We start from the raw sequence: 12,401 nt of genomic DNA on the forward strand, positions 1-12,401 counted from the left end.
CAATAAATGTTATAAAAACTAATAATTCTAATTCTTACAGCACAACTTAACATTGATTGTCCTTTGAGCATCTTCATCAACAACTAAACTCAATCAAAACCAATCCACCGCCTCTCATATCACGTTTTCATACAATAATTCTGAATGGTAAGCTTGAATCTACAGTAAAATATTTAATTCCATACAAAAATGCTCACAATCAAAATCCAGTATTTAATTGCAAAGGCAGCATATGAGATACAAATTGATATACCAGAATATATAACAGTAAAAACAAGAATGATGATAGGTAATTATAGAAAAGTGAAACCAAGAAAATGGCCAGAATTAATTGAAGAAAACCACATTACCAAACGGGCCATATTATAAAAATATAACAAAATATGGAAAAGTGACTAAAATTATCAAAATTGATGATCATTATGAATCACCCACAAACTATGCCAGTCATCCGCAACAGAAATGCAAGTTGGAACAATAATACCTGATGCTTTTGTCCCTTTAAGGCACATATTATAATATGACGAAGCCCACTTTGTTAACAATTTGAACATGAACTCTAGATGATAACTCTCCTTGAATATTAAACAAATAATCAACTAATCACTTGTGAGGCATCTTTTACACTTTCTACACGTTCTGTTTTGTTGCATTATCAAACAAAGAACATTCCTTATGAATAATCCTTTATAAACAATAAAACACTTATGCATATTTATACAGCCATATGTTGGTAGCGTTTAAGAAAGCAAGCAGAGACACGATAGAAAAATACCAGCTTGTTTGAAATCACTCTTAAAAGAAACCTGCGACCAAGAGATCCAAATTGTACAGAAATTAACAGGCAGCCAATTTGTAGGGAAAAGGTAAAAAATGTCAAAAAAAAAACATACCTAGAAACAGTTGAACATGCACAAATTCTCCTCTGCCCACTCTTTGCAGCTTTCCAATCACCATATCCAGCATTATGATTATCCATGAGAATCCTTGTGCTACGAGTTCTGGCTTCAAAACGTAATCAAAGATGAAGAAGAGAAGGAAGGACATCTTTGTCTGCATACAAATCTCCATAAGTTTCTAGTATCATCAACAAATGAGACCTTCTTGGAAGTTGGGCCTCAACAAAGTCCCAACCATCTGGAATCAGCTATAGAAACCAAGTTATTTTCCATTCACCTCCAACAGAGATATCCTATGATCATTTTCTTGCTCTAAACAAGCAGTCACCAAGTTTTATCTTGTATCCATATTGATGCCTTGCTTTCTGTACTGCACTGCACAATTTTACACAACAATATCAGCTGAACTGGAGAGAAGAGGAGAAATATATTAAAAAGCACATATACAACTCGGCAACTGTTAGCTTCTGTAAGGCATTAAAAAAATGAAAAGCATATTTGCAGGATTGAACAGTGTTCTATGCTATACAGCTAATTCAACCTGAGCTGATCAGAAATATCCATCTCTGCATGCTGGTAACAGATAAGTAGTCACGTAGATCACAATTGAGGCTACATATAAAGTTTCAGTAAGTTCGACTACTGATTCCCTTGGACATAACCTGCAATGTTGTGCCCTTGGTAATCCAGGCAGTTCTCTCTGGTTCATATTCCAAAGGGTTAAGAGACTGCAGATTTCCACCTTCCAATTGTACACCATAGACAAATGGTAGTCTAAGTACAAGAAAACTCTCCGGTGGTAAGATCACTTGACAACCAAGGCTGAACTGCAACGTTTGCTCACAATCCTGAACTGATGGAGGCAGGCATGATGTCTACAAATAAAAGATTAAGATAACAAGATTGATGTAAGATAATGAAAGAGTGATCAATATCTAATGGTTATGATGTAATAAAAGGAAAAATAATACCCAAGAGAAAAATACTGGCCAAACTAATTTGTGGACTACTGATTAAATCTCGGTTACTGTGTTGGAATAAAGTGAAGGACAGTAAATTTAAATCCAAGATCCCCTGAGTAATTTCAATAAAGCCACCCCAAATTCCAAGAATATTAAAAGAACTCTCCAAACACACAAAGTGGAGAAAGTAAAAAAATTCAGGATACACAAGAAATGCTCAGAAAACTTCAAAAAATAACATATTTCTAGTATTATTTACCATAAGTACATGCATGAAAACTCCGGAAAGAAGTGAAAGATACCTCAAATTGTATGATAGGGCATGTTGCCAATACAGTGGGAAATGGAGGCGTCACCTACAAACAGGTTATATAGATTAGGCAGTGGTAATTGAAGGCATTAAAACTTTTGACAGATGTGTATATGGTGTTGTCAGAAAGATATGTAGAACTTAAAAAAGAAAAAGAATATTTTGCATAATTCAAGGAAAAGGGGATTGTACTGCAAGAAATCTTTGACAATTCAGATATGACTGCCCCACGTATCAAACTGTTGATTAATACAATAAATCCCTACTTTAAGCTCACTATGTTAGTCCCATACACATGCAAGAGTTTTTAACTTTGAAGTGTTGGCTGTCTACGATGCACTCAAGAGGAAGATTTGAGCTTGGCTTGCTATTCCTTACATAAGACAAAAATTTTGTATGAAAATTTGACAAATTTTATTTTTGTTTCAAAACAGTGCACTGTCTTACTGTGTGTAGTGTTGGACCCGAACTGAGCTGACTCGGACTGGAAAGCTGACTCGGCTCGGTTCAAATTTGTTTAGTTTGAATATAAACTGAGTTCGAGTTAAGAAGTAAAAACGAGCCGAACTTGAGCTAGAGAAAATTTGGCTCATGAGCTGGATGGATTACTCAATTTGGTTCAAACTTGACTTGTCATTCGATTCGAATTATGTTAAATGATGTCGTTTTGTCAATGAATCACAAATTTAAACTACGAATCCGAGTCATATATCTGAGCCATGAATTTGAACTATAAATTCGAGTCAAATTCAAATCGAACCATTTTCATTCTTTGACTCGACGAATTCAAACCGAACTCAAGCCAATGGGTGTTCGGGGCTCGATTCAGTTCATCTCCACTGCTAACTGTGTAGCTCAATGGTTAGATTAGAGGTAACACTTCCTCACATAATAGTCAATGGGACAATAAGATGGTAGAAAAGGTTGTGGACTTACAGACAATTTGAAACATCACATTGATCATAGAGACCACATTTCAAAAGCTTCAACAAAAGAGGAGAAAAAAATTAAAGTTTGAAGACCCAGAGAATATTATCTAATCAATAAATTAATTTCATAAAGGAATAGAAAATACAGATTGAAAGGATTCAAGGACCAAGTATATCATAGTCCAACATTTTGTAGATCAAGTCTTAGAATCAGGATTTAAAAAAAAAAAAGAAAAATGCAAAGAACAAGAGAAAAATATTTTACAGTCTTTTTCCAGTAAAACAAGCAATTGCTTGTATTTTCCCTATATGAACTAAATGGAAAATATACAGAACAAAGATGCAAAACTTCAATAGATTTCTCCAACAAAAAATCAATAGTTTAGCTTTACCTTTCCAGAACCATACAAAATAACACCTTTTCAATTTTCTTCGTAGATCAAAACTTAAAATCCAGCAAATAAACCCTCTAAAGTCATATATAGTTTAGGGTTAAGTTTATAATTACCATATGTAGTTTAATGACATCAATTAAATTTAAAAATGTGTTCAGTGTGCCATATTGATTTTTGTAGCATTTCAAGACTGACTACATATCAGATTAGGTGATATATCCCATATCCATGAGCATTATCTGGGTCTAATTTGCAGATTCTAATATGTTTGAACCACACAAACAACACAAGCAGCTCTCCCAAATTACCAACAGTTTGAAGAATCATCAACAGGGACTAACAGCCTATCTAACATTGTTCTGTCATTTTACACAATAAAATAGGGAGATGTGGGAACTGTATTTATTTAAAAAAAACCATTAATATGCAAGTTAATTCAGTTACAGACAATTATTGATTTGTTCAACAGAATTAAAGGCAGTATGACAGAGAGCTTATAAGAAATCATTGCATACCAGAAAAATTCTTTGAAGCTGAGATATTGTGCTGGCAAACTTAATCTTCGGCAGATCTTTCTTATTCTTAGTGACCCTGCAATGAGGGCAGTTCATGTATACTGGTAGGTTTCTATTCAATAAGGAGAACGCACATCCACCATCTCCAATGCTAATAGATTGAAGGCTTGCTTCATGATCTTTTACATAATTAGGTAGAGTTACTATGCCAGAAGTTCCCTGATAATGTTCCTTTCCATGTCTGGAAATCTGTATCAGCCCATCCTTATGAATATTTCCATTTGACACTCTCTCTTTGGACTTATCCATATTTCTCACCTTATTTATAGCAGTTGCAGCAATCATCCTATTTGATGCTCGATGAACTTTCCCATGGTTTCCATTTTTACTTGATTTTGACGAATTTTCCAAACTATGGTCCAAAGCTTCCACAGAAGAACACGTATTAGATTCTTCAAGCAATGAATATGAGGACCCAAGTTCATTAAGGTGCTCTGGATTCAATAAGAATCGGTGACCATGGGGGCATTCATGCTCAAAACCAACATACGCTAGTACATGCTTCATAGTAGGGTTCAATGCGACTTTTTCACCAACATTTAAATTTACAGGAACTACATTACTACCTATACGCAAAAAGGGGTTACCATCTGAGCTCCTAAAACTGGTGTCATTTAATGTTTCCTGAACAGCTGACATCCCATCAGATTTTTGAGATCCTTGATCAACACTTGCATGAGCCTGCTCCACACTCCAATCTTTTGCCCTATTTTCCTTGATAACCTTTCCTAACTCTGATGAAGGTTGTTTCCTCTGCTGCTGGAGGGGAGGATATTTTGAATCTGTAACTGCAGATCCAGCAACAACCTCAGAAAAGGGTTTTCTCATTGTAAAATTGGGAAGACCTCTACCAAAGCTAATTTTACTATCATGAGAGTTATGGTTTTCAGTGGGTTTTATTTGATTTTCAACTCCATTCATGTCTCCTAAGAACAACTGCTTGTCACCAGCTTTCTTTATGACATCTCCGCTATGTCCAACCTTGGGTTCTGTACTTGACCTACTAAAAGAACCTTGGTGCACAGCTCTAGCTAATAATTCATTTGGGTTTTTCTGTTTCTCCAAAAATATTGTCCATTTTGAAAGAAACTTATGAGAAGTAGAAAACCCACTCTGAAGTAAACCTGTAGAAGGTTCATAGTACCTCGCACTCCCAATGCGAACCAAACTCCATGATGATGGCTGAATAGGACCACCATTACTTACCTTTGGTAACTCAACTTTAGCAAGGAGCTTGTCACATTCAGAAAAACAAGAGGTGGGACTGTTTGCTGATTCGAAATCAAAAGGGTCAGCTCTTAATCGCCGTGAACGGCCACAAGCACAGGCATGAAGGAAAACATATCCACTTGAATGAGGCCTTGCAGCATTTCCTACTAGTGATTCATCATTATCCACATTATGTCTCTGATGCATACATGGTTTTCCTGTCAAACTGACAGCATCACAAAGTTGCCTTCCAGATTCCCAGATGGATTTGCATTCGTCTTCCAACATCTTTGCATATACTGGCACTGCAGGACCCCTAACCATTGAGTGGAAAGCATGCAGAGCCTTTTCCAAATGTGCTTCATGCTGTGAAGTTGGGTAACAAGCAGGTAGGTCTTTCAGATAAGCATCCTTGGCAGCCGGAAGAATTCTTTCACACCAAATAGTTGAAAACCTTCTGTTCATTCCACCACCACTTTCCAACAAAGATACTGCAATATCTAGAGGATCTGCACCTCTTGAAGCAATTCCTTCAACTTGTGGTGGAACACTATTTTTCTGACGAGGCCTTCTTTTAGTAACTTCACCTTCATCTATACATCCACGTTTTGCAGAGAGAACTCCTTGTAGAAAAAGTTGACTGGATGATAACCATATATCCAAACTTGGAAGTTCAGGTGTAGTAAATGCCTTTCCAGATGCAGCGGATGCAGCAGCTGCTGCTGCTGCAACAGCAACCATACCAACCCCAGCAGCTGAGCTACTGTTGGGGTTACCAACCAATCCCCCTCGCCCTCGTAGAATATCAGACTGCCGATAAATAAACTCCTTTACCAAAAATAGATCCTCTTTTGAACTTTGACTATGACTTTCAAGTAAAAGAGAATCTGAGGTTGCTTCTCCATTCAAAACATCATCCACAAGACTGGTAGCAAACTCCAGAGACTCACCACTCTGATTTGTAGTCCTGTCTAACAGTACAACAGCCCTTGATGCATCGAGTGAAAACAAAGGAGCAGAACTCAAAACAGCCCCGCTTCTTGGACCAGAGTGACTGCTTTCAGAACCTGATAGTGTGCGACATTTTTTAATTAAAAATCTAATCTGTGCCTCAAGAGAAGACTGCAGCTTCTTCCTGAAACCACTTTCTGATTTACTTGATGGGCGTGCTAGCACAACTACTGAACCAGACCCTTTCATTGGCAAGTTTGGTCTAGCTAAACCGCTTAAATTAGAAGACTGACTAAGTGAGGAGGTTTCAGTTGACTCTTCCATAGAAGAAACAGAATTTGGCAGATCTGAGAAATCATCAATAAAAACAAACAGTATGACAGGAGTACACTGCCCAGGAAACAAGGAGGTGTAGGAACCTAAACCTGTCATGAGAGACATAGCTGAAGTATTGCGACCTGATATGCCACCACTTCTTCCTGAAGAAGAACTATTAGTAGATGTTACCAACATCGAAGGACGAGATGGTGTTGAAGAATGAGGTCTAGATGGCAATGGTGGCGTGGATCGAGTTCTTACATATGGCGTTAATGCATGCTTGGCAGCTTGTAACACCCGGAATTTTTTCAAATTTTGAGCATCAAAGCGTGAACCCTCCTGAATATATATGATCACATGGCAGACCTGCATAGCTAATTCTGTTATTCATTTGAGATATTATGTGTGAGTGCAACCAAAACTACTTGATTTTCAAATTCAGGAGATTGTTGTGAGGTTGTACTATTGCCTTCCTCTAACCAAGTAAAGCACTCAATTATTTATAATGTTAAACAATAAACTAAACCTTTCGAAAGCCAAAAAAGAAAGATGTAAGAATTCAAATTTCACACCACACTTTTTTAATTCAAATAATTAACTTATTGCAAAGCCACTGTTAGCATGGCATGATCATATTGTCACATTAATATGTTAAATCACTAACTTACTAAATGGTCCTAACCATAATTGTTAAAGGTGAAAAGAGCCTAAAAGTGATGAGGAGTTCCTACTGCCTAAACGAAAAAAGCAAGGCAAAAACGTTGTTTTTGGACTAAAAACGATAAAAAAAAATTAATAGAGATTAATCACTCAAATACCAAAGTATAATGTCTTAAATAAAGTTTCAAAAGCACGAATAGATGTTTATAATAAAACATGAAAAAATATTAAAACTCTTTAATCTAAATAAACTTTTATCAAATATATATTTTAATCGAAATCTAAATCTTCATTTTCATCATTGAAGGATACATCTTCTTTCTCATTATCAAATTTTTCATCTCCAATTTAATTCATTTTTTTCATCAAAACATTTTTTTCATCAGAGAACTTGTATTCTAAGACTTCTTTATCCTTAGACATGGACTTAGGGTTAGACTTAAAAAATGAATAAATTGCCTTTTTTTGCTATAGGCCCAACCCTATCAATGCAAGAACTTGTAGTAGCTCTTATAGCATAATAGAGTTATAAAACTCAATCGTCACAGAGAATATAATATTTATACTATTAGGTTTTGTTAAAAAGCATGTTTTTCTGACTTTTTTACTTCTTTTAAAGTGCAATAAAAGCGTGTTTAAGCTATGCTTTTGGACTTTCACTTGCCTTACATGTCTAGAGGCGGTGGACCTATTGTCTTGAGGAGCTTCTCGCCTGTGTGCGCTTTTAACAACTATAGTCCTAACACCTTATAAAATTTAAACCAACATACAGTTGCAAATCTTTTTCTACATTACACAGACACTTTCTGCGTACATAATAAAAACTAACTACTAAGCCTTATGTATGCATATTCAACAAGTCCTAGCCTTTGATAATAACTAAAACCATCATGCTTTATCTTTCATGGAATCATAATGCATACTTCAAATCTAGGGAAAGTTCAAGCACATTAAGTCCAGTAAGTGCCTATATCAATATACCAACTTGCATTTCTAAATTGCACATAAAACACACTACACTTAAGTATTTTCAACATCAGTTATAATTATAAACTTGAAAAAGAAGTCGTTAATAATCGAATCTAATTTGCTTGTAAACAATATACATTCCAAAATTTAGCCAGTGATAAGCTAATTTCGAAAGAGAAAAAAATTAAAGAGAGCCGTCTCAATTAGATAAAATTTAAAAAAAAAAATCCAACTTTTAAACAAGAAAATAAATAACTCACAGTAAACATGAAAAGCAATCCCTGAAGATCGCCGAACTCGTCATCCACCACAAACGAGTCAAAACCTGACCCGGAACTACTTGACCCGCGAAGAACCGGACACCGGGTGGAGCTAAACTGCAACAACAAAAGACCCTTTTCTTCTTCATGATAGTAGCCGATTCTCCTGGAATTAAACCAATGTTTGACTTCCTCTTTGTCAATACCCAGAGTTCTGTCGGTACGACCCGAACCGAAAGTGTTAGAGTCCAGGACCCGATTGATGAGCTGGGAGGAAGTGATGGGTCTTTGAGATATAAAGCCCACGACTACGACGCCGTTTAGAGAGTGGGGGAGTGGAGAGGTTGAGGGCGGAGGTGGAGGATCCGGCGAGGGAGTGGGTGGTCGTGTCAGGACCCGCATAGAGGAAGGGTTGGGCAAATTGAAGACACCGATTTTATCATTTATTCATGTTGATTGCTGGGTTTCCATGGAGACTTGTGACCTGTGATTTTGAGCGACGGCGAGAATAACCTCTCTTGATCAATAATTTATAAACCACCCCTCCAGAGAGAAGAAATAACAGGAAAGAAACAATGTATTAGTCCAGCAGACCTCTGTGAAAAATTAAAACTTTTCTTTGCGTTTAAAATCTAGAAAACCTTGCTTGAGACTAGAGACTTCCAAGTAATTCATTGACAGTGAAACAAGAAGCCCAAGTTTTGTAGGAGCACCATTTCCTAGATTTTCCTAAATTTTTAAAATATTAGGAAACTTTTCCACAAATTTTTTAATATTGAGAATTTTACCAATTTTAATTTGGAAATTTAATTAAAATGATCTAATTTAGACTGTATATATAAAATTGACCATCTCTTAACAGGATATACAAATAAAATCAAACTGCAAATTTTCATACCAAAATACCCTCTACTTCTTTTGTGTAAACTTACCAGGCCAAAGGACTATTTCCCACCCAAATTATGCTGAATTCTAAAAGTTCTCTCCGTTAACTTTGAAAATACTATTTACCCACCCATGGGCCGTTAAACTTAATTGAGTCTGTTGGTTATATAATTTTCCCCTCAAACCCTAAAAACTAACACTTTCTCCCTAACCCAATTTTTAAAAACTGCATTTTCCCCCCTAGGATTTCCAAACTTCAGATCTAAATTTTTCAACGACGACCGACAATCTCCAAGCACCTACTCTTCCTCTCCGACGGCCCCTCCTTTCGGTCGTACACTTCTGACGCTCCTAGGTGTCATCATTGACGAAGACGACGTTGAAGAAGACAAATTGTCTTCGTTTAGAGACGAAGACGATTCATCTTCGTCTCGACGAAGACACGTCGTCTTCTTCGTCGATAACTAGGCTTAGGAGCGTCGAACGACGCATGGTTGGAAAGAGGAGACGCCGGGGAGGAAGAGATGTCACCTGGAGATCGTCGGTCGTTGTCAAAAAATTCAATTTGAAAGTTTGGAAACCCTAGGGGGGAAATGCAGTTTTTAAAAACTTGGATTGGGGGGAAAGTGTTAGTTTTTAGGGTTTGGGGGACTAAATTTAAGTTTATTTTTAATATTACAGATAAAATAACGATTTTTCCCTTGAATCCGTCAATCTAACATTTTTTTTAACAGCCTATGGATAGGTAAATGGGTTTTCTAAAGTTAACGGGTGGGAATTTGCAAAAAAAGCATTCCTTGGGTGGGAAATAGTCCTTTGGCCAACTTACAACATCAAAATTTCAAACAAACGTGACATCTAATACTTTATCCAAGCAAACATCATGGGGAACCTACAAACTTAAAAATTTTTTTTTCACACCCGTACAAATTTTTATATTGTAATTGCAAAATTAAAAAAGAAGTTTATTATATTCAAATATTTATGAGAATATTAATTCGAAATTTAATTTATTTGATAATTATATATTGTTTTGATAGGTTAAATTTATTTGATAAATTTGAAGTATATTTCAAAATTGAGAATGATAAAATTGGCTGAAATGATTTATTTTTGTTGAAAAAAGCCAACGAGTTCTGTAGTATTTTACACATATGGGGGTTAACAGGTATTTTACGTATGTGGAAGTCCTACTGTATTTTACAAATTAGAGATTAATTGATATTTTATATATAAAAGGTAAAAATTACTATTTTTTAACATTGGTACTAAAAACAGAAAATATTAAAAAATTCTGATTAAATGAGAAATTTTCAACAAATGAATTATTTAAGATTATATTTATTAAATAAGTTATTTATGAAATTATAGATAGCCTTATACGAATGATTTATTATTGTTTTAGTTAAATACTACTAATAATTTCTTTATTCATATGTTATAAATAGTTTTAAACAAAACATCATTGTTATCCAATTAATATAGAATAAATGTTAAATCAATTATATTAATAATACAATTATCATAATTGAATTATTTCATCATATTAAGGGATATTAATTAAAATAGGCAAAATTTTATCCGTTTAAGCCTTTTTAGGCAAATCTATAGTCATTTTACCTTTATTAGTAAATTTATTTATAATTCCAAAAATACCCTCTCAATCCTGTATGCGTAAGCGTTGGAAGGAATGCTTGAGTGCGTGGGTACGTGCGGTGCGTGCGGAGTGCGCACACTCTCATATATATATATATATATATATATATATATATATATATATATATATATATATATATATATATATATAAAATATATATATATAATAAATAATATAAAAATTATAATAAATAAATAAATATATTAAATATTATAATATTTAATATAATATATATAAATAATAATAATAATAATAATAACAATAATTTTTAAATTTATATGACATCTATAGGGTTGGGAGGGTATTTTTTGAGTTACAAAAAAATTTGCTTATAAAAGTAAAACTACTGTACGTTTGCCTAAAAACGTTTACACGGAAAGAATTTTGCCTATTTTAATTAATATCCCTCATATTAATTTCTTATCTAAACCAATGTTGTCTATCTCAGATGCATTTGATTTCTAAAACAATAACAAAATATTACTAGATTTGGGCACCCATCTAACCCTATTTGGTCAAAAATTTAAGAGAAACCAAATTAAATAACCATTTTAGCCTTTTATTACGTAAAAATGTCTATTTTTCCAATTCCTAAGCAAAAATACTCTAATTTTTTTTAAAAACACCGAAATTACCTTTCACCACATCTATATAAACTCTCTCACTCTTACTCTTATTACATACACTTTTTATATCACTTAAACACTTACTCTCACTTTCATTTTTACTTGATATCAATTACTACGGGTTCATTAGGAAGGAAGAAGTTCGTACTTTTGAATTCAAGTCAAAAAAAATTAATTCATGAAAAAAAATATTTATATGAATTTTAACCCAAAACTTAATTTTATTTGTTAAATCTAATTTGTATGTCATGTAAATAGGGCATTTGGATATTTGATAATAATTTAGGGGTTAAATAAAATATTAAAAAAATATGGGGGTATTTTGATAGTACACAATTTATAAAGGATTTAAAAACATGTTAAGAATAAATAGATATATTAAAATACCCTAGAATATCAACAATCAAAAAATCACTCGAAAATATGAAAAACAGATCTGAATTTTGAAAACTACACATTCAAATAACTTATAAACAAGAAAACCAAAAAATCAATATGAAATTTCGTAATTACATCATAAAACGTGTCTAGAAAAACGTAAAATTAAAGAGACAGATGTCAAATTTGAAAACTATATATCAAAAAAATATAGTCCGATCACAAACAAGCTCAAAATCATAAAAACTGAAAATTTTAAATTTGGTAAAACAAAAAAATTGCACAATACACACTGAAACAATTTTATTTGGGCCTCCAAATTGAGTGCAATCGACGAAGCTCGTTGTCATTATAGAGCTTGAAACGAGCTTCGCGTTGATACATTACAGGCCACGTAACTCCTCTTGGATAAAAAATT

The 12,401-nt window shown here is 34.1% G+C and overlaps 1 protein-coding gene across 4 annotated transcripts; it reads right to left on the bottom strand.

Annotated features, from left to right (window-relative positions):
• Positions 1-469: 469 nt before the first annotated feature.
• On the bottom strand, positions 470-9,107 carry LOC123208369. 4 transcript variants are annotated; one of them, XM_044625840.1, is made up of 6 exons: positions 8,438-9,107; positions 4,011-6,914; positions 2,164-2,217; positions 1,562-1,774; positions 894-1,269; positions 470-806 (listed from the first exon to the last, which is right to left on the bottom strand). In XM_044625840.1, the coding sequence occupies exons 1-5, from the start codon at positions 8,837-8,839 to the stop codon at positions 1,234-1,236; spliced, it is 3,609 nt and encodes a 1,202-aa protein (XP_044481775.1). In that variant the 5' UTR covers positions 8,840-9,107; the 3' UTR covers positions 470-806; positions 894-1,233. The 4 variants fall into 4 exon arrangements, with proteins under 4 accessions (XP_044481775.1, XP_044481772.1, XP_044481774.1 ...); XM_044625837.1 differs by having other exon boundaries at positions 894-1,274; XM_044625839.1 differs by having other exon boundaries at positions 1,441-1,774.
• Positions 9,108-12,401: the final 3,294 nt, after the last annotated feature.

The sequence above is a fragment of the Mangifera indica genome, chromosome 2 (assembly GCF_011075055.1).
Source record: "Mangifera indica cultivar Alphonso chromosome 2, CATAS_Mindica_2.1, whole genome shotgun sequence".
Taxonomy (NCBI): domain Eukaryota; kingdom Viridiplantae; phylum Streptophyta; class Magnoliopsida; order Sapindales; family Anacardiaceae; genus Mangifera; species Mangifera indica.